The sequence below is a fragment of the Arvicola amphibius genome, chromosome 6, assembly GCF_903992535.2.
Source record: "Arvicola amphibius chromosome 6, mArvAmp1.2, whole genome shotgun sequence".
In the NCBI taxonomy this organism is placed as follows: domain Eukaryota; kingdom Metazoa; phylum Chordata; class Mammalia; order Rodentia; family Cricetidae; genus Arvicola; species Arvicola amphibius.
In genome coordinates this window covers 127165873-127190234 of record NC_052052.2, presented here as the reverse complement: position 1 = coordinate 127190234, position 24362 = coordinate 127165873, and the positions used below count along the sequence as shown (strand labels likewise).

The following is a 24362-nucleotide window of genomic DNA, read 5'->3' as shown; positions in this document are numbered from 1 at the left end:
GTCTCCTCTTCATTAACCCCTAAACTTGTTTGGATCATTTTTATGTGAGTGTATTAAGTATTATACTAATCTTAGTATAATATTTGTTTCATTAACCATCACTACTTCAGAAAAAAAACTCATAAAAGCCAATTATTTACTTCTCAAAGTGTACCTTTGGTGTTCATCATGTGATTTATTCATAGATGAGATCATTTTTCTACCACATTTTCTGTTTTAATATGGTTTCTACTATTCTTCCTATGCTAGAACAATTTATTTGAATGTAAGCTTATAAGCTGAATACCCTAGAAGCAGTAGACTACATACACACTCTGGTGTTCTCAAACATATTCTATGTTTTCCATTTGTTTATCTTATATATCACTTATGCTTTCTCTTAATTTTACCTGAAAAACTCAAACTTCAATTAGAATGTCACCACGGAGAGACATGATACCATGTCTTCTGGTCTGCTGAACTGTGTCTAAATAAGTGGGAAACGTTTGTTTGTTTTCTATTTCCACGTTTAACGTATTAAAATGGTCTTAGATTCTGAGCTACAGAAAAGTAAAATTTTGCTTCTTTTCTAAGATGGCCCAATGGATAATCAAGAGGCAGAAAGACACTAGAGAAATATAGATATGTTTCATACTTTTTTTCTAGTACACTTTTTGAACATTTGAATTAATGATGCTTATAGATAGTCCAATATTATTTAACCTGCATAGTTGTTATTGGACTAAAAATTTCATCACAGAAAGATTTTCCTTGATAAACTACCTCGGATATCCATCCCGTTGATACAAAGGATCTTATGAGTAGCAACAATCTCTTGCTTTGATTTTTGCATAAATGATCTCTCATCATTCACTGTGAACTTAAAGAAGTTTTATGCTGTCTTGCATGCTTGTCAAACTTCAGATTTTTACATGCATATCAGGAAAACCTGGATCTCTATTATATTAAATGGAAACAAGAGACTTTCTTAAAATTTCACACTGAATTTGCTGTTTAGAAATGCTTAGATTTTATTCTATAAGAAGAAATCTATTATATGCATGCATGCACTGACAAGAAAAAAAGAATTAAAGTTCTGCTTCAACAAGGACCCAGTTAACAGAACATTGCAGGGATGTGCACTTTGCACTCCTTAAAACAAACACTCATTATTATAGATAACTCGGCCCCTCAAGACCTTGAGAAAAGTGTCAATCTTGTGAGTATCCCGTCTCAGGCAGCGGACCAGGTTATAAAAGGCAAAGAGTTGAGTGTCTTCATCAGCTGACTGTATTTCTGACAGTCCAGACCAGACAGGCGAGTCATTTTCTTCATATACAATCTTGGTCTAAAGATCAAATGGACAGGTATTATTAACATTATCTTTTATCCCTTTTGTATCTCTCTCTCTCTCTCTCTCTCTCTCTCTCTCTCTCTGTGGTGTGTGTGTGTGTGTGTGTGTGTGTGTGTGTGTGTGTGTGTAATACATACATATGATTTGGATGTCAGTGATCCATTTTGGGTAAAGTTCCTCCAGTGATATCTACATTGATTTTTGAGAGAGCTGCTTTTACCTGCAATTCATGGCAGACTCCCTTAGATCTGATTCCCTAGTATGAGGGCTACAAAGTGAAAATACTACATCACATATTTGACAGAAATTCTGAAACTAGATTCAGGTCCTCACCCATGGAAGGAAGGCACTTACAGACATTATGTATGTCCCAGTGCACCTTTCTCATAAATATTTAATTAACTCCGGTAGAACATAGGGGACTATACATTAATAGTGAGAAATGCTAGAAATTAGGTTAAAAGCATTAGACACCTAAGGATAATTGGAGTCAGGCATACGTATTTTCTGACACTCCTCTGATCTCAGATGAGATACATCCACACACAAGTGGACAAATAGTGAACCAGCAAGGTACTGTTTGGCTGTGAACATGGGATTAACTAAACAACAATTAAAGGCTAGCATCAGCTCTTTCACTTTGGGGGGTTTTACATGCTCTCTGTACTTTCCATGATGTGCCCTCCATACCATATTAGTTCTCGTAGAGGATCTTGATCCTTCCATTATTTTCAGGTAAATCCATTCTACATTTCTATACTATATTGAACATGAGCAGAATATTTTTATTTAATGCATTATGGTGCAGGTTATGTGGGCTGTGACAGGTGTAAGATCTTCCGAATTAGACTGGAGTGTCCACCCTATTCAAGAAAGTTACTGTCAAAATTTCTAGGCAGCACACTAGTATTTTCTACACAGATCACTGTTCTATGGGCTTATTAAGTAACCTGGTATTTGGGTTAAAATCCTTTTTGAATGACATAATATATGAAGTTTATAAATAAGATAAACAAAGACACAATGTAGAAACAGCTTACCCTGTTGAGAATGGTTTTAAGTCCCTCCAGAAGAACAAGATTTTTATGCTTCAAAGTATTGGCTGTTTTCAACATATTATCAGAAGGTTTTGGAAGAGAGGTCACTGCGGACACCAGATGCTTCAGAGGTTCTTCCCAAGCATTAGTAATGTTGATGATTGCTTTCAGAAGGTCTTCAGTCTAAGCAAACATCATTGGACTTCATATTAAACTAGGTAACATACAACTCGGTAGATAGATTCTTGTGTTTTTTTTACACGAGAGACAATCTACAGTATACTTTTATTATTATTACTATATTAATGATTTTATAATATATTAATATTGCATAAATATAAAATGACAACTACTGAATTCCACTTGGCTAAATAAAACTAATAGGATTTTAATAAATTTGGCTATTTCACATGATCATATTTTGTGTTTCCTCAACATTCAACCCTTTTTCCTAGCTGTTAGAACTGTTCTATTTGATGGCTTAGCCTGCCTATGAGAATACTAGGGTTACATAGCTTAGTAGGTGTCCAAAGACATGACTCATGTTACATAGATGCTAACACTGTCAGGAGTTAGTGGTTCAACTAATTTCTACAATAATGAACAGAAATAATTTCTCATAAACTTATTTAAGTATCTATATACTATGGTAGAATATTTTAAAAGGTGAATGCAGACAAAAATGGCTTTCAAATTCTATTTCTTATTTATCTGCATGATTCTGTTGTCCTTGCTTCTAAAGGAATTGCTTATTTATTGACATGTATAAAAGAAAATTTATTACAAAGCATTACTTTAATATCAGGCATCAGTAAAAATTAGAATGCAATTTTAACCTGGTAATTCTTAGGTCACAGACACAGTCATACAAAATAATTTCTTTTGATAGTTGTTGATTATGAAGTTTGTGAGGAGTATTACAGAGTATTAAAATAAAGACTAGAGAGAAACTCAACCAGAATTTCAGAGAAAAGTAAGTTTATGATCAAAATGAACAAATTAATGTTGATAATCAACATTTTGCTAGGAGTATTAGACAAAAATAATTAAGAATGACTGCATGCCATGAAAGAAGTGTAGTGTAAAGTCTTATATTCAAGGGAAATGAATTCTGCATACTGTTTGGAGCTTCAGATTGTTGTCTTCTTAAAGGTTCTATGATCAGAGACTGTCAACAATTAAGTACTTTGGTACCACCAGTGTGCAATTTATATTGTCTAGGAAAGTAATATGTACAAATGTTTTCTTCAGTTTCTTTTTCTGTATTATAACCACATGTTATTCCTAAGAATATCTTGTGTAAATGTTTCTTGTGTTGGTAATATAAGCATGACTGAATAATAGATTATATACATGAGAAGGATATGCATGATTAATATTACATAGATAAAACTGATGTTTACGACACGTAGTCTAAATGAAGAGATCAGACACATATACATTAGATATTCAGAGTCATGTAAACCTCATCAAAAGAGAAGCCATCCAGAGAAGCACCTTTAGACGACAAGGAAGTCTCTTACACAGCCTAATTTCAGACAGAAGAGAAAGCAGAGCAGTGAGCCAGGACTGTGGAAAGAAGAACGGAGGAGAAAAAGGTCCAGGATAGTTTAGGAACTTAAGAAGAATGGACACTCTGCTCATTTAGTCACATGATGCAATGGGAAGATTCTTTAGGTTTATATCACAAACATAGGGGGATTTTATTTACTCCACATTTATATGAATATATTAGAAATGTTTGTCCAATTCAGATAAAAACTTTCCAGGGATAAGCAGAAGGTGCTGGTAAAAATAATTTCCTATGTGGACAATTATAACTCTGGGACCATGTTAGTTGGGAGGCATTTTACCGAGTGCTAACATTTACAACAGTATTATGTGATTCTTCTTGGACAACGGCATCTTCCTCTCTCTATTCTGTCTGAAATTATCACAACTCTTACGGACTTAGTAATCACACAGAGCACAAGTATATAGCACAAGTATATAGTCCTGTGTATAGCAGGACTGTTTTGGTAAAATACAGAGAAGAAACGTACTTTTGTTTCATTGACTTCCTGACGAGACTCTGGAGTGTGGATGGAAGCTGTGTGGCATAGCCTGGGCATCCTCTTAGGAAACCAAGTAATCTTGAAAAAGTTTGAATCCTGGAAGAAATTAAAAATTTAACTTTGAGAATTCAGAACTGAATAAAAAACCAATGTGATAGTTTGATAACCTGCAGATTTTTGATATTTAAGAGCAAAATGTGGAACACTAGAATGATGGAAACATCATCTGCTTACCTTTTATTCCTCCATTCTCTTCCCTTCTTTACTTTCCTTGTACTTGTTAATGAAATTGTTTGGAAAGAAAACACTAAAATGGACCAAAATTTGTAAATACCTACATCTTTAAGTATCAGTTTTTCTAGGCTGAGAGTCATAGATTATTGTTTATACATGTTTAAAATATCGTGTTTATTGTTTGCAAATAGGTCTATTATTTTTAAAAAGGAATTGCTGATTTATAAATTTGCTCTCATAAATCACCATGTGTCACTATGGTAAAAAGTTCATGATAAATGTAGGATTCACTCATGTTGTTACAGTCAGCAATGAATCATTAGATTCTAGGCATATTTTAAAGACATATTCAGCAAAGATGGAAGTAAGAATTCACAAAAGATTTAAAGTTTCTATATAAATAATATGAAGGATGTACTTGCATAAGGTATTTATTAAGAACATACAAATTACTTAATTCTACCTATCAGAGAATTTAAATTAAACTTAGAAATGTGTGAATCTAAAAATTTATGAGAGACGAATAAAGGGTATGAGAAAAACTAGTAACAGAAAATAACCATGGGAATTTATATTCCAGGTAAATGTTGAGATATGTAATTCATATTTAAATGTATTAAAATTAAAAATTTAAATGACATTTATATTGTTTAAAATGAAAATTTGTATGGTTTAAAATGAAAATTTGTATGGTTTAAAATGAAAATTTGCTGTGCTGTTTCCTCAGTGGCACAACCTGAATAGATGAGTTACATCCCTGAGGAAGAGAGAACACATTTTCTTTCTACAGCAGTCCTTCAATATTACTAAGACACTCATTACTGAAACAATAAGCTGTGATTTTTGTATTTACAAACTTATGTGTAGCTATTTTGTTTCAATTTCGTTTTTCACTGTTTACATGGTTTCAATTTTCTTTAGATTGTTTTCTCTCTACACAACTAACTCCCTTCATTTCTCGTGCACTAGTTTTCTTCAGATCAGTAAGTAAGGAATGCCCGTGAAGACAGAACCCCTGGAAATACGACCAGGAAATCCAAATTCCAATGAAGAAGTTCAAAGTTGTTATTGCTAAAGTTGGTACAGGAAAACTTGAAATATCATTAAATTCTTTCCAATATTTTGAGATTTTTATCAAACTTCACATTCTTCCCATTACACAGTTTCCTATACAATTCGTTGTATTACCTACAAAAGTGAAGTTTTGTAATTGGACACACCAGTCATTCCAATTTAATTATTGGTCATCTATTTGAAGGCCCTTTTAGATTAGAATCCAGAAGTAAGGACATTACTTACAAATTCATGGTAGATATCTGCAGCCAAGTTATATGTGGTGTGAGACTGTTCAACCACACGATCATACAGGTCTTCAGTGGACACAACGCCAGTTGGTTTGGAGGCTGCATGCTCCCAAAGGAGCAGACTTGACACTAGCAGCATCATGCACATCACGGCTGTCAGAGAAACGACAATGAGATGAGCTATACAAACGAACCAGCAGGCAGTTAATCAAGCTGTGCATGTGCCCCGATGGCCTCTGCTATGTGATTTGGGTTGATGTATCTTAACTGACTATTCACTTTTACAATGTGGAAAATACAGAGAAGCAGATAGATGTCTCCAATAGAGAGTTAGAAATGTGAAAGGTAGTTCACAGTTTGCATTGGCTCCGAAAGAGCTTCTCAAGTTTGTAAACACATGGAGTTTGCCTCGCCATGACCCAAGACTGCAAGTTATTATCTGCATATATTTGAGATTCTAGAGAATTTCACTTTCTTTAATACTTTACTATTGTTACTAATTCATTTACCTTTCATATATCACTTAAGACTTAGGTAATTTCATAGTATCCAGGTTGTTTTATGTGAGCAGATATTCAATTTGGCATACAAAGTAATTATAATATCCTGTTTCTGTGCTTGAAGAAATTGGACTACCCAGTTGTTCTCAATATAGCCTAATTCTCTGTAATGTAAATGGAACCCTTTGATTTTCGTTATCTTTTGTTCAAGAAGGCACCTTTTGAAATGGAAGGTTCTATACAATTAACGATGCTTAAATATCAGTAACACTGTCTCATTTTACCCCCCTGTTAAAAAAGATATCACAAAATAATTGAGCATTGCCTTGTGTCTGTAACACAAGGAAGAGCCTATCTGAAAAACTCTCAGCTAAAACTTAATTGAGCAATTAGAATATAGAGTTGTGTTTCAGCTCCAGGTTGATTGTCTCTCGGAGAAGCATGATCAGGTATCAGTGTTCCAAAATATAGAATAGATTACATCAAAGAAATTGTACTGTACAAACAACCTTGTGAATTATAGACTAAGGAAATCTTAGAAGTACATGATGAATTACCAGAGCCTGGAAACGTCGAGGTGAGCTGCATCTCTGAGGTGATCCACCGCAGTATGAACTTCGACTCGGGAGACCTGCTTCACCTGAGTGCTGCCTTCAGTCAACATCCCACCTCCCATATATATACCAGCAGACTGTACCCAAAGCCAGACATAGCTTCAGGCCATATTGAATCAATGTCCATGGATCAGCAGCATTCTTCCCTCAGGGTTGAATAACATCCTCTTTACATTTGCCACCATTATATGTCAATATGTGTCATCATCGTGCATCCCATTACATCATCGATAGAGTTCCAGTCATTCTCCAAATCAACAAGGCAATCTCTTCATTGGTTACTCATTTCCAGGTAAGCAAGAGAAAAGAATTATTCCCCAACACCTTTCCCTGGTTCCAGATCTTAGAAATGTGTCCTAACTTCTGCTCTGTACCCTTCTGGTGCGAGTTTTGATAAATGCTTTCAATAATTCACCCTATAGCCACATAAGTCAATTATTACAGACTGTTTTAACTAAACACAAATGTATTTCATTAATCATTAAAACTGTAAAATATTTATCTCAATAGACTAGGTAATGGTTCCAGTAATCAACAGGTCTAAATACAAACGTTCAGAGGTCATTCTGATGGCCACATCATTTCTATTTATGAAATGTCAACTTATAAGTGCAGATAAAGACATTATAGGCACCTTATTTTTGTTGCCTTACAAATAACATACTGACTGCTTTATGTGGCTTGAGATTTAAAACAAATCAGATAATTGTCAATTGCAGTGGTAACTGCTGTGCCATGGCTTCCCTGCTTGCCACACTGCAAAAGTTTCTGATGACCTTATCATGTTATCAAATTACAGCAATTTTAGGCATTTACTCTGAAATAATATACATAGTGACTGGTGACATCATGAAAAATATTCCATTTTGTAATAGATTTCACATCATAGATGCCCCAAATTTTTATATTGCTTGTGAAAAATATTCTATTTCTTTGGTAGACTAGTAAGTAATTTAGGGCAAAGTTCCATTTTTTCTTTATATCTTCTTTCTTTCTTCCTTCCTTCCTTCCTTCCTCCCTCCCTCCCTCCTTTCTTCCCTCCCTCCCTCCCTCTATCCATCCCTTCATTCCTTCATTCCTTCGTTCCTTCCTCTCTCTCTCTCTCTCTCTCTCTCTCTCTCTCTCTCTCTCTCTCTCTCTCTCTCTCTCTCTCTCTCTTTTCATGACAGGGTTTCTCTGTGTAATAAGCTGTCCTAGAAATTACTTTGTGGACGATGTTGGCCATTATCTCATAGAGGTCCACCTGCCTCTGCCTCTGAAGTGCTGGGATTAAAGGCGTGTTTAACCACTGCCCATCTTAGATCATAGATTGCTCTGTTTCATTTAGCAATTAGAAATGGCAGACTGTTTTGAGATAATGTAAAATGTTATTGATATTGAGAATCTGTAAGATTTTAGTAAGTTCTACTGGAGAATGACTAAGCACCCAGGCTTACCTACTGTTAAGAGAGCAGCTTGTTTTTGTGAGAATGTTTGGACAAAGCTACTCTCTCTCTCTCTCTCTCTCTCTCTCTCTCTATATATATATATATATATATATATATATATATATATATATATATATATATATGCCTGAACTTTATTTTCCTCATCTTGTAAAAATTTCCTGCCCCTCTTTATAGAAGAAAGCATTTGATAAGATACCTAGATATGTTATGGGATCGGGATCAAGTAGGTCTACATCATGGTTGGTTCTACAATACTTTACTATACTAAACTATACTCACTGCTCCCTCAAGATCCAGGAGTCTGGTCACTACAAGTTGTGTATTGACAAAATCTTTTGACTTAGATGGCCTGAGAATGACTTTGACATTTCCATCTGAGCATCTCAAATTACTTACAATAACAAGAGTTTTCCTATAAATCAGCATGAAGCAACCCCTCTATTATATAATCACAAATCAACATAACACATACTCTTTCATATTCTTAATTCAGAAGGGACATGATCACGGTATAATTTGATGTCTTCATACCTGCTTGACCTCAAACCAGTATTTTCATAGTTAGCTTCCAAGGACATACTTTTTTCCTCACAACCATCTTGATTGCTTCAATACATGAATCATCTATAGCCTCTTATGGTAACCATTATCCTGAGGTTTAGTTCTAATCTCTGATTATATTCTGATCAACGTGACTGTGCCCTACCATTTGGTTATCACACTATCTCTTTTGTTCACTGGCATATTGTATTGTAGCATTTTGGCTAGCGTTTATGTAGCAGTTTGGCTCAATAGCAATCTCCCAAAAGATGAGAAGGTCCTATCCTCAGACTACCCAGAGTATAACTTTGTAGATCAATTTTATTTGAATTTCTTCTATGCTGCAAAAGTTTGTCTGCAGTAGAGAATAAGGACAATATGGAGTCACAGATTCTAATGCTTCAATGTAGAGACCATTTCTGGGATCACAGTCATACTTAGATAATATCTCAACTGTGTCCTAAATAGTTTCAGAAAATGTAAGACCTCCCTAGGCATGGGTGGAAGGAGAGGTTTGCACTCTCCCCTAGTTTAGTCAGAAGGTAAAGAACAAATCGAGTTCATTTTCCTTTACTAATTCTCATTGCTTGATTCCTGATGGAATTGTAGACACCGATATATTGGTTTAAAACCCCTGTGACTACACAGCTTTACTCAAGACTGACCATCAGGAAAAGTCATGACCAACTGTCTTGTGGTCATTTTCCGGAAATTTCTTAAAGTTAGTAGATTTTTTTTTGGCTGTTCTTATGTAAGACTGAGGTTCTGGCCGGGCAGCGGTGGCGCACGCCTTTAATCCTAGCACTCGGGAGGCAGAGGCAGGCGGATCTCTGTGAGTTCGAGACCAGACTGGTCTACAAGAGCTAGTTCCAGGACAGGCTCTAAAGCTACAGAGAAACCCTGTCTCGAAAAACCAAAAAAAAAAAAAAAAAAAAAAAAAAAAAAACTGAGGTTCTGTTACATCAATGCCTATTTGATGAATACGTACAAACACACACACACACACACACACACACACACACACACCATTTCATTTTGTGTTACTCTCAATTGTTTCTATGACTTTATGAATGTGTGTTTGTCAGTATGTATGTGCAGTTATACTGATCAGGGAATAGCCATGCTATCATCTCAGAGACACTATTGACCTCACTTAAAATTGTTGACTTGTTGAGCCGAATCTCTCTAATTAGGAAAACCTGGATGAACAGACTTCCAGGGATCTTTTTATATTAGGATTCAAGTGCATATCAACATGCCAGGTGTAAATATTTCTGAGGATCAAACTCAATCCTTATGCTCATAAGGCAAACACTTCATAGACAGTACTCCAGTCCCAAGAGCAGCCAAAAGAGTCAGGAACACACCGACTGTCACTGTTAGGAGTCCAGCTAAAACTCTAAACTAAAGAACTACAGCATTTCAGCAGAAGACAAAGTGAAGACTAAGCAGGCTCTTTGACTGTTGCTTCAGTCTCTGTGCATCCTTTACGAGCCCTGCTTAGTTGATTCTGTGTGCTGTGTTCTCCTTGGTTTCATTGACCCCTCTAGATTCTACAAATCCTCCCTCCCACCTCTTCGGCAGTTTCCCAAGCTCTACCTAATAGTAGAAGAGTAAACACAAAGTAAGATTATTTTGACCAAACAATAGAAAAATATATTAATATCTAATTGGTTTTCTTTAGCAAAATGGAATACTTAGTTGAAGATTTAAATTTCTACATTTTGTTTATATTATGAAATGATCAACAAATACTTATAAAATACAAACACATGCAAAGTCCATCTACTTTCTGCAAAAATCAAAGGTACCTACGGAGCTGCATGTCACCTAGTTTAATATGATGTGCAATGATGTTTGCTAAGACTGAAGACCTTCTAAAAACAGTCATCAATATTTCTCATGCCTGGAAAGAGCAGCTGAAACACCTGGCGTTGCAGTGGCTGCTTTCCCGGGAGCTTCTGGTAATATGCAGAAAACAGATAAAGTTGTGAAGGACAGAAACCATGTGCTTCTGGAGGAGCTCAAGACCATACTCAGCAGGGTTAGCAATTTCTACAAATATCCTTGTTGATCCTGTGCATAAAATTGGTGAATTGTGTAATGCAAAAATAATTTTGAAGTGCTTCATTTACAAGAGTGAAATATAGCTATCCAATTTGTTGACGGTGCTAGTGAGGGGCTGCATGCAAAGTCAACAGTCTCCAAGGTTGTTTTATACGAAACCCACACGCCAGCATTCTTAATGTGAAGTAGCTGTGCTGTGCTGTAATTTGGACAGTATATTCCCTGGATGTGTTGAACACTCTTCCTAATTCGGGTCTTATAACTGCCATTATCTGGATCTCCCTCACCTTTGAACTTTAAATGAAATGCTCATGTTGTGTAAGGATACAGACAAGAACATAAGATGCAGGATGTGTTCAGTAGAAACTTAAGAGATAATCAGGGCACGCTATCTGAACCCCTAAAGTATGAAGGACACATCAAGGAATGCCCTGAGGACACCTAAAACTCACCAAAGTGAAAGAATTGTTACATGAAACTGATTGTCCTTTAGTTAAATTTGTATCTATAGCTAAGCAGCACCTTGATCGTGCACCATGTGTCTACTTGTGTATGGATATACTTCATCTGAGATCAGTGACACATTAAGAAATCTGAAATTGTTTCCCTTCTCAGATTTGAGGGTTAATCAATTTACCTAAAAATTCAGGATTTCTTACTAAAACTTTATACTCTACTATTTTGTACCAAACCTTTTTCAAAACTTAGAAAGAATTTCTGCTGGGCCTAGGTTGGTGTCTCATGTGTGTAAGTCTCCTTTTTCCATGTGTGAGGGCTTGAGTTCTGTTTCAGAATTTTTATAAGAAAGAAATATGAGGGATTTGATATTCTCCTTGGAACCCAAACAGTGGGTAGCCAAAATGAAGATTTTCTATGATTTCCAGACAGAAGTAATGTCAGTTATCTCAAAAAACAAGGAAAAATTCCTTGAAGTAACTTTAACCAAAGTTAACCTCGGACAAGAGAAACCATGTGAATATAAATATTCATACACAAATACCCATGTACATATACAGTCTTACATACTTGCATAGATACAGACAGTGTTGGTAATAATGTCAATAATAACTTTCCATTTGATGTTTAGTGTTAGATTGGTGTTGTAGAAAATGTCTACCATGTCTGGTCTCGACTGGCAGATTTGTAGTCATTTGATAAAGATACTCAACTTTTTGCCTTTATAAAACTACTTAATAAGGTATATTTTTAAAAAGTAAAAAAAATAATTAAAACATGGTGCTAACCTCTATTCTTCCCATGATCTTATACAAGTAATCACAACCAGACACATGTATATGTGTACACCACACCCATGTATCCATGGATACCTGGTAATTTACAAAATCAACTTTCTGTGTTGAATTTTCAGTCTAATAATAGAAAATACAAGTTCTATTCTACTATAATATTGATAAGTACCCTTAGTTTTACAAGTTCCACAAGTATTTAGAAGAAGTACTAAATGTATAAAAATTCCTTCAGTGCCCATCTGTGAACTTTATCCTCCTTAGGGCCATCATACACCAATTCCAGATGTTTAGATTCCTGTGATTTTAAAAATATGCATTGTCATATGTATGTTATTAAGTCATTCTCCCCATCATCCTCAAGTGTTTAATTCATATAGCAGTGAAGAATCATTTCATATATTTGTAACATTATCTCTGTCTTTTCTTCTCTTCTTCATACTGAGGCCTTTGACAGTTTCATTAGATAAGGACAAGTGTAAGACTAAGATACTAAAGCTGATCACTGAAGAGTTTTATGGACAATGTCTCAGTACCTCTGAGAATCAGATGATTCTCTTTTTCTGACACTCGTGGTGTCAGGACGCATTGAATGGTAAAATATCAAGGGATAGTGCTTTAATTAGGACCCAACCCACGGATGGACATTTCCCTCCCGTCTGTGTCATCCTTTCCAGATGCTGTGGATAGTCCTCTCTCCAGGAGGGCACACTGCTCATAAAAACAAGTAGCTCTCAAAATGCCCTTCCTCCAGCTGATGCCCTTGTCAAGGGCATCAGTTCCCATCCAATACTGGGACAATACAGCACCGAGACACTGTGGTTGTGATTTCTACATATGAACCCAAGTTACTTGACTATATCTGTACCACATTTTTAGCTGAGTTATTTATTTTCTGGGTACCAAGTTTTCCAGATTTTTATATGGTTGAAATACTAGTCCTCTTTCGAATGCACAGCTGGTAAACATTTTTGCTTATATTGTAGCCCAGCAGTTTATCTGAATGATGCTGTCTTTTGTAGTGAAGAAGTTCAGTTTCTTGAGTCCAATTTATCAGTTGTTTTTAGTGCCTGAGCTATTGGAGTTCTGTTCAGAAAGTCTTTTCTTGAGCTGATGAGTTTAAGCTCCTTCCCTACTTTCTCTTTTAACAGATCAGTGCATCTAGCTTTGTGTTGAGGTCTTTGATTTATTTACACAGGGTTATAGGTATGGACCTATTTATACCTTCTACATTCCGCCATCTATTTGAACAACACCGTTTTTTGAAGACATTGCCTTTTTCAGTGCATATTTCTAGATTTACAATATACTATAGTATCAGGTATCTGTAGTTATAGGGACTTATTCCTGGGCCTTCCATTTGACTTCATTGATCATTGCATCTGTTTTTATGCCAAAACCATGCTGGTTTTATTGCTATAGCTCTGTAATAAAACTTGAAATTGGGCACAGTGATACCTCTAGCAGTTCTTTTATTGCTTAGGATTGTTTTAGTTGTACTGAGTTTTTTTGTGTTTCCATATGACACTGAAAACTGTCCTTTCAAGTGCTGTGAAGAATTGTGTTGAAAATTGATTGGGCTTGTATTGACTATAGAATACTTTCGGTAGAATGGCCACTTTACAATATTAATCATACTGATCCACAAGCATGGGAGATCTTTCTTATGATATCATCTATAATTCTTTATTCAATTTCATCATGTTTTATTGTACAGATGTTTCACTTGCTTGGTTAGTGTTACACTAAGTTTTTGGTTTTTGTTTTACTAGCTATTGTGAAAGGAGTTGTTTGCTGATTTCTTTATTATTTTGTTGGTCATTTTGTACATAGGAAAGCTACTGATTTAGCTTACTAATATTATATCTTGATACTTTGCTGAAACAGCTGGAACAGTTTCCTGGTTAAATTTTAAAATTTCTGTATATTTTGTTTCCAAGTATTTTATTGAGTATGTTTTAATGAGACATATTGGAAGGTAATTTTTTTTGTTTTTCTTTTTTTTCTCATTTTTTTATTAAAAATTTCCATCTCCTTCCCTCCTCTTCCCCCTTCCCTCCCCTCCCTTCCACCCATACCCCCACTCCGCCCCTCTCCAAGCCAAAGAGCCATCAGGGTTCCCTTCACTATGTTAAGTCCAAGGTCCTCCCAGCTCCCCCTAAGTCCAGGAAGGTGAGCAACCCAACTGACAAGGCTCACAGTGAGCCCATCCATGCTGTAGAGTTCATGCTCATCGCCGTTGTTCTTGGTTTCTCAGTCCTCCTCCACCGTCAGCCACACACACACACACACACACACACACACACACACACACACACACACACATATATATATATATATATATATATATATATATCTTAATTAAGGGAGCCATTCTAGGGTTGGCAGAGACTTGACTCTAGAGGGGTTCCCAGGTGTCCAAGAAGATGCCCCCAGCTAGTTCCTTGGGCAGCTGAGGAGAGGGTGCCAGAAATGTCCAGATCCTATTGCCATACTCATGAATATCTTGCATATCACCATAGAACCTTCACCTGGCATTGGATGGAGAAAATGACAGCCCCACATTGGAAGGTAATTTTTATGCGGCAGCATCTTTATGTGGTTTAAACAGCATGTTATCTATGGAATAATAAAAATAATTGGCAAGGTTTCTTCTGTTTTTATTTTGGAATTCTTAAGTAATTAATAAAACATTGTCTCAGTGGGTGAACGCATCCCTCATGGTTCTGACTTTCTCATGATCTCTCTCCATCCGCTCCTCATCAGAACTTTGGGAGCTCAGTCCGGTGCTCCAATGTGGGGCTCTGTCTCTATCTCCATCCATCGCCAGGTGAAGGTTAAGGCTCACAGTGAGCCCGTCCATGCTGTAGAGTTCACGTTCATTGCCGTTGTCCTTGGTTTCTCAGTCCTCCTCCACCGTCAGCCACATTCAGAGAGCCCGGTTTGGTCCCCTGTTCCATCAGTTCCATTCCAGCTGGACTTGGTGGTCTCCCGTTAGATCTGTCCCACCGTCTCAATGGGTAAACGCACTCCTCATGGTCCTGACTTCCTTGCTCATGATCTCCCTCCTTTTGCTCCTCATCGGGACCTTGGGAGCTCAGTCTGGTGCTCCTATGTGGGGCTCTGTCAGCAGGACAGAACTAATGGGAGACCACCAAGTCCACTTGGAATGGGACTGATGGAACATGCGACCAAATTGGACTCTCTGAGGGTGGCTGATGGTGGAGGCTGACCGAGGAGCCAAGGACAATGGCAATGGGCTTGGTCTCTACGACATGGACGGGCTCTGTGTGAGCCTTGTCAGTTCGGTTGCTCACCTTCCTGGACCTGGGGGGAGTTGGGAGGACCTTGGTCTCAACATAGTGTAGAGAACCCTGATGGCTGTTTGGCCTCAAGAGGGAGGGAGTGGGGGTGTGGGTGGAGGGGAGGGGAGGGAAGGGGGAGGAGGAGGGGAAGAGATGGCAATTTTTAATAAAAAATAAATAAACTGGAAAAAAAATAAAACATTGTAAGGCTCTCCGTCAGCAAGTTGCATGACAGATAAAGCTTTTATAATATTGACAATTAATTGTAAACTCGTAAAAGAAAAAAATCATAAAAATTAGATAAAAGAGGAGGGGAAGGAAGAATTTGAGAAACCAGAGAGGACAGGGACACTATGAGAACACTGACCATAGAATTAACTGAATGGAACTCATGGGGCCTGCCAGAGATCAGAGAGCTTGTAGTGGTCTGATTTAGATTCTCGACATATAAGTTATGGCTGAGCACCTTAGTGTTCTTGTGGTACATTTTTGTTCCTACTAAATCACCTCATCTAGCCTTGATATGATGGTATGTGTCTGGCATTTTTGCAGCATATTATGCCTGCCATGTTTGGTTTATGTCCCTGGAAGCCCCGATTTTTCATGAAGGGAAACAGAGGGAATGGTTATGTGGGAGAGGAGAGGTGGTGGGAAGAGATGGAGAGAGTGGGAAGAGGAGGGAGGGAAAACTGTGGTTGGGATGTAAAATATATATATGAGAAAAATGAAATAAGATATATTATGTGATGAAAAATCAATTTTAAATAAAATAAAGAAATTTAAAAAGAGATAGCAGAAAAAATAAAATAAATGTGAAAAAAATCAATAATTTTAATATTGTTACCCAGTCCTTTCATCTATTCACTTTAATCAGCTTTACCTAATGTGTCATTCTTCAATTTATGAGTTTTGATTTAGCGTCAAGGGATGGATTTTTTAGAGAAACTTGAAAAGTGAGAATCTAAGTGAAGGAAGTTACGGCATTGGATGCATAGTTTAAGGGACTTTATGGAGAGTTTCAAGTCTGTTTCTCTTCTTTTCTGTCCTCTTTATTTCTCTCTATCACTCTATCTCTTACTCTGTCCCTCCCTTCAAATTTTTCCTTCTCCTTCTCTCTTTCTTCATCAACATCATATAAGCACCTCTTGTGGTATATGCTTCTGCCATAGACAACTGTGCTACATAGACCCAGTGCAACAAGACCAAGTGACTTCACCGAGAAGCCTCTGAAACAATGAATTATTTTTTTCTCCTTTTAAGATGTTGTTCTCAGGTTTTGTGACACAGCAATACAAAACTGACTCACAAAGCTTTCTAAGAATCCATTTATGATATTTTCATTATTAGTTCCTGTCTCCAGCATGACAAATAATCAATAATTAAATTATTGTTTCAATTTCCTTCCTCCTTCAAAGTTCATCTCATTTCTCCAATGTGCTTAGTAGCTACCAAACTCTTTTTTATTTTTTTTGGTTTTGTCTTAGGTAGGGTTTCAATTGTGATTAACATCATGACCAAAGGCAACTAGAAGAGGAAGTGAAATTTTTATTTCACTTCCTCTTCCAAATCACTGAAGGAATCCAAGGCAGGAACAAAAGTTAAGAACCTGGCAGCAAGACCTGAAGCAGTAGTTATCGAAGAATGGTACTTACTGGATTGCTCTCTATGACTTGCCTTCCATGCCCCATCATATTACCCATCTGGGGTGCTGCTCAAATGAATAATCAATCAAGAAAATGCACAACAGGCTTGCTCACAGGTCAATCTGGTGAAGGCATTTTCCTCAATTGATGGTTCCACTTCCACAAGGCCTCTAAATTGTATTATGTGGCTTAATCAGGCCACATAACAATCACATTAATATATATGAAGTGAAATCTAATATAGACATATAAGCAATCTCAACCACTGCATCAGATCAAGCAGGACAAAATCCCATCAAAGAGGAAGGGATATTTGCCCAATGTCTCACCTATCACCCGGCAACTCTTGACAGCAGATAGATTTCAGGTGAAAAATAATCAGTTTTCTTAAGTGTTGTGTCATTAATATATCTTCCAAACAAGAGCAGTTTATATTCTTAGGAGTGGTTACTCTAAATAAAATGAATTCTGTTTTTATTATTTTTCTTTACCCTTTTAATTGAGAAGTAAAATATGAAGTTGGATGTGTAGAACATGGAGGAGGATCTAGAAAGAGTTCAAAGGAGAAAATATATGATCAATAATTTGTATACAATATTCAAATAATATAAAAATCATTATAAGGGGTAAATGACTGTAGGCATCTGCTTCAAAAATAATACTCCATTTTAATCACTGATGAAACTTGAAAGCTTCCTAAGTTTTTAAAAATGAAGCTTCATAGAGAACTGATTCCTAGTAACTTTCTAAAATGCTCAGTAGTAGCCAGAAATGCCCTTTCTATACTAAATCTTTCACAGTCACAAAAAATGTGTATAGAAAAGGCAGGAAGTCAAAAGAAAACAATGGAATATCATGGCCATTAATTCATAAGCAAGTGGGAAACGTCACACATGCATAAGAGCAGGACCATATTTTTTGTCCGGCAATCTTGTCTACTTCCAATAACCAGGAGGATAACTATATGTTTTTCTTTGGGTTCACCTTCTTATATAGCTTCTCTAGGATTTTTTACGAATTATAGGCTTGATGTCCTTTATTTATGGCTAGAAACCAATTATGAGTGAGTACATCCCATGTTCCTCTTTTTGGGCCTGGGTTACCTCGCTCAGGATGGTGTTTTCTATTTCCATCCATTTGCATGCAAAATTCAACATGTCATTGTTTTTTACCGCCGAGTAGTACTCTAATATGTATATATTCCACACTTTCTTCATCCATTCTTCTACTGAAGGGCATCTAGGTTGTTTCCAGGTTCTGGCTATTACAAATAATGCTGCTATAAACATAGTTGAACAAATGCTTTTGTAATATGATTGGGCATCTCTTGGGTAAATTCCCAATAGTGGGATTGCTGGGTCCTGGGGTAGGTTGATCCCAAATTTCCTGAGAAACCTCCACACTGCTTTCCAAAGCGGTTGCACAAGTTTGCATTCCCACCAGCAATGGATGAGTGTACCCCTTACTCCACATCCTCTCCAGCAAAGGCTATCATTGTTTTTTTTTGATTTTAGCCAATCTGACAGGTATAAGATTGTATCTCAGCATTGTTTTGATTTGCATTTCCCTGATTGCTAAGGAGGTTGAGCATGCCCTTAAGTGTCTTTTGGCCATTCGAACTTCTTCTGTTGAGAATTCTCTGTTCAGTTCAGTGCCCCATTTTTTAATTGGGTTCATTAGCATTTTAAAGTCTAGTCTCTTGAGTTCCTTATATATTTTGGAGATCAGGCCTTTGTCTTTTGTGGGGTTGGTGAAGATCTTTTCCCAGTCAGTAGGCTGCCTTTTTGTCTTAGTGACAGTGTCCTTTGCTTTACAGAAGCTGCTCAGCTTCAGGAGGTCCCATTTATTCAATGTTGCCCTTAATGTCTGTGCTGCTGGGGCTATACGTAGGAAGCAGTCTCCTGTGCCCAAATGTTGTAGAGTACTTCCCACTTTCTCCTCTAACAGGTTCAGTGTGTTCAGATTGATATTGAGGTCTTTAATCCATTTGCACTTGAGTTTTGTGCATGGTGATAGACACGGATCTACTTTCATTCTTCTACAGGTTGACATCCAGTTATGCCAGCACCATTTGTTGAAGATGCTTTCTTTCTTCCATTGTGTGCTTTTAGCTCCTTTATCAAAAATCAGGTGTTCATAGATTTGTGGGTTAAGATCTGGGTCTTCTATTCGATTCCATTGGTCGACTTCTCTATTTTTATGCCAATACCAAGCTATTTTCAATACTGTAGCTCTGTAATAGAGTTTGAAGTCAGGGATGGTAATGCCTCCAGAAGTTCCTTTATTGTATAAGATTGTTTTCGCTATCCTGGGTTTCTTGTTCTTCCATATAAAGGTAATTATTGTCCTCTCAAGATCTGTGAAGAATTTTGATGGGATCTTTAAGGGAATTGCATTAAATCTATAGATTGCCTTTGGTAGTATTGGGTGGGGTGGGATGGGGGGATGGGGGGATGGGGAGAGAAAAGGGTGAAGTGGAGGATGGGAAGAGCTTGGGGGAATAGGATGGTTGGGGTATAGGAAGGGTGGATATGGGAATAAGGAATTATATATCTTAATTAAGGGAGCCATTCTAGGGTTGGCAGAGACTTGACTCTAGAGGGGTTCCCAGGTGTCCAGGAAGACAACCCCAGCTAGTTCCTAGGGCAGCTGAGGAGAGGGTGCCAGAAATGTCCAGATCCTATTGTCATACTCATGAATATCTTGCATATCACCATAGAACCTTCGCCTGGCATTGGATGGAGAAAATGACAGAGCCCCACATAGGAGCACCAGACTGAGCTCTCAAGGTCCTGATGAGGAGCAAAAGGAGGGAGATCATGAGCAAGGAAACCAGGACCGCGAGGAGTGCTTTTACCCATTGAGACGGTGGAACAGATCTAACGGGAGACCACCAAGTCCAGTCGGAATGGGACTGATGGAACAGGGGACCAAACCGGACTCTCTGAATGTGGCTGACGGTGGAGGAGGACTGAGAAACCAAGGATAATGGCAATGAACATGAACTCTACAGCATGGACGGGCTCACTGTGAGCCTTGTCAGTTTGCTTGCTCACCTTCCTGTACTTAGGGGGAGCTGGGAGGACCTTGGACTTAACATAGTGAAGGGAACCCTGATGGCTCTTTGTCTTTGGAGAGGGGTGGAGTGGGGGTATGGGTGGAAGGGAGGGGAGGGAAGGGGGAGGAGATGGAAATCTTGAATAAAAAAAATGAGAAAAAAAAAAAGAGCAGGACCACAGTTTACATGTCAACAGCAATGAGCAAAGGCATATGAGCCTACTTGGGCGTGGCTCATATTTTCGATAAGAAAAAAGAAGCAATTTGTTTGAATTAGTAAACTTTCATTCTAGTTAAACAGTGTTTGTTAAACTTTATTGCCAAATATAGTTTTTACCTTCACCAAGATAGTGAATATAAATGTTTTCTATACATATTTGCTGAAGGAAAATAAGTTTAGTTGTATTTGTTCCATACTCAGCTGTAGAGAAACTGTTATAGCAGTTTTACAATTTGATAACAAAGGTGAAACACAGGCCCGAATATAGGCAGCTTTTCATTTTTCTTTGAGGCAAAATTATGTTTTTTTCAAATCTATTTTCCATTACATCCCTTCATTTCTTTCCCTGTGTGCTTCCTACCAGTTTTCTTCCAACTTCATATCTTGTGATTTTATCTTTTGGAATCCATCCATTTAGCAGCCGATATGGGTCACGGGGTTAGCATCATCTGCTTGAGCATGGGTAGAGTCTCAATGGGTTAATTCTTCTATAAAATTATCTCTCCTTCCTTGAATAGTCACCATTGACATTTTTAACTTCTTTAATATGAAACTTCTTGGAGCACTAACTGAGAAAACTGGCTCAGCAAGTTGTAGGCTTTCATGAAGTCCCTTTTCAGCAATGATAGGTTTTTTGCCGCATTGATCATACACAGTACTTATCAAAATATCCACAGCAGTGATTTAATATGTGCAGTGGACCAGTCATATCCAGCAAATATTATCTTACCACAGATATCCATTACCTTTAGCTCTGACATTATTTCAAGTTCATCTTCAACGATAATCATTGAGCCTTTTGAGAAGACAACAATATTTGTTGGAGGCAAACACTATTTTATGTATTTTACTGTGCCTGTTACCAGTTGTCAGTTTCTGTACAAATACACATGAGGGCTTCCTGGGTGTATGACCAGAAAGCTTTTCCGAATTTGTGAGGTGGAAGTTGACGAAACAACAGGTTCTCTGGCCTCTATAACTGTACACACACCTTACACATGCAACACACACACACACACACACACACACAAACACACACACATACATACAGACTTGGAAATGCCTAAGATCATCAAAAAATGACCTACTTACATGATTTTTACTTAGTCATCAACTATGAATCAATGTTGAAGTTACAATCTCTGTTTGACATCAGACCACCTTGGCAAATCTACCAGTGTAAAGGAATTCCCTGAAAAGAAGAAGCTTGGGAACTGTTGGTCATGAGCTTTCCCGATGGCAGATTTACAGGAAAACTGACAATTTACGGATGGATTCTCTAAGCCAGTTTCCAAGATTTCCCCAGAAACCAAGGAAAAAAGAATTAGTAAAAGAAAATGAACTTGATTTTGTTTTTTACCTTCTGCCAGAACTGGGGAGAGTGTAAATTGTAAATGTTTTCCTTCCACCAATGTTTGGGATGATCCCACAATTTCTGAAACTATTAAGACGGAGTGTAGATTATATCTAACGCTGACTAGAATGGTGAAAATCTCACCCTTTAAGATATTCATTAGTCTGACTACAGGGCAATATCAGTTCTGGCACCCTCTCCTCTATTGTTTAGGGTCTTAGCTGGGGTAATCCTCGTGGATTCCTGGGAATTTCTTTAGTACCAACTTTCTTGCTAGTCCCACAATGGCTCCCTGAATCAAGATATCTCTTTTCCTTTATAAAATAAATAACAGAAAAGAGTTGGTCCTATTATGTATACATTCATTCAAGTTATTTTGCTCTTGTAAACATTAATTCAAAATATAATTTTTATCTACATTAAGAATGTAAATATAAGTAATTCCAGCCATTTTCAATAAAGAAAATCAATTTATTTTTAGTTGCTCCAAACTCAGGTGTAGAGAACGTGCTGCAGTTGTTCAACAATTTCACAAGAAAGCTGAACCAACAGCCATGAAAATTCATAGTTTTTTAATGTTTAATAATTTCTTTCATACATTCAATATGCTCTCAGTAAATCCACATTCCACGACTTCTCTTTGAACTGCTCCCCTATAGGTTTCCTTACTTGTCCATTCCAACTTCATATCAGTTTTTACAATTTCATCAGAAATCAAGTAAAAAGAGAATTTGTAAAGGATGATGAACTAAATTTGTTCTTTGCCTTCTGAATAAACTAAGGGAGAGTCCCATGACCCATGCCTGGGGAGATCCTACAATATCTGAAACTATTTAGGACTCAGTTGAGATCATATCTACATATGACTCTGATGCTGAGAAATTGTCTCTATCATGAGCTTTAGGATCTGTGACCCCAAAGTATCCCTGCTCTTTAATTCAGACAAACTTTATGTACCATATAATAAATTTAAATAAAATTGATCTGCAGAGTTATACTCTGGCTAGACAGAGGATAGGAACTTCTCATCTTTTTGGAGATTGCTGCTGAGCCAAACTGCTACATAATAGATGGATATGTTATAATGTGTCCATGGACAAAACTGATAGTTTGATAATCCAAAGGGTAGGACACAGTCACTTTGATCAGAATATAATCAGAAATCAGAACTAAACCATAGGATGATGGCTATCCTAAGAGAACTTATGGATGCTCCAAGTATTTAAGCATCCATGATAGGCTGTGGGGGAAAAAAAAGTATGTCTTTGAAAACTAAATCAGTTAAGGGTGAAGCAAGTACAAATGCATCAATGTATGCTGTCATAATGCCTCTTTTTATTAAGAATATACAAGGGATGGGGTTAGGTTGACTTATGTTTATATAATGTAGAGGTTTCATCAGGATGGTTATAGGCAAACTTACGTTATTGCAAGCAATTGAAAATCTTAAGATAGAAATTTCAAAGTATTTCTAAGGTCGTCTAAGTAAAACTATTTGGTCAATAAACAACCTGTAGCCACTAGAATTTTACAATTAGACCAATTGCTAAAGAAATTGAATATTTCTCTCAAGCAACAAGAAAATTTTGGGATCCTATAATATAGAATCTATTACAAAATGGAGTATCTTTCATGATGCCACCAGTCACTATGTAGATTATTTCAAGTTAATTACCTGAAATAGCTATAATTCAGGGATATGATAAGGTCATCAGCAAATCTGGCAAAATGTAGAGAGTAGAGAAACTATGGCACAGCAGTTACCATTGCAATTGACAAGAATCTGAAGCCACACAATGAGTATGTTATATTGTAAAACAGCAAAAATAAGCTAAACATTATAAATATAATACAAATTATAAATGTTATAATCTGCTTTTATAAGTTGACTTTTTATAAGTTGACTTTTCATAAATAAATATGATGTGCTTGTCAAAATGCCTTCTAAAGCTTTGTGATTAGACCTCCTGAATACTGGTACTGTTATCTACTCTATTCAGAAAAACATTTTACAATTTTAGTTGTTAATGTAATATATTTATTAAAATACAGAGTTAAAAAATCTGTAATAATTGACTTTTGTGGTGAAAAGGTGGATTATTGAAAGCAATTATAATAACCAGAACCGGTAGGAAACTTTGTAGAAGGCATGGCCGACCTCAAAGATCTGGAACTAGGGGAAAGTATTGTGGAAAAAGCCTTCTCCTGCTTACCTGGAAATGAGTAACCAATCAACAAAGATGGTGTTGTTGATTTGGAGAATGACGGGAACTCTATTGATCATATGGGGGGGATGCAGTATGATGACACATATTGACAAATAATTGTGGCAAATGTAAAGAGGATGTTAATCAACTCCAAGGAATGAATATCACTGATCTATAGGCAGTGATTCAATATGGCCC

At 36.9% G+C, this 24362-nt stretch overlaps 1 protein-coding gene across 1 annotated transcript; it reads right to left on the bottom strand.

Annotated features, from left to right (window-relative positions):
* Positions 1–1132: 1132 nt before the first annotated feature.
* Positions 1133–7050, bottom strand: LOC119817106 (prolactin-3D1-like). The gene is made up of 5 exons (XM_038334301.1): positions 7020–7050; positions 5958–6115; positions 4413–4520; positions 2374–2553; positions 1133–1327 (listed from the first exon to the last, which is right to left on the bottom strand). The coding sequence occupies exons 1-5, from the start codon at positions 7048–7050 to the stop codon at positions 1133–1135; spliced, it is 672 nt and encodes a 223-aa protein (XP_038190229.1).
* Positions 7051–24362: the final 17312 nt, after the last annotated feature.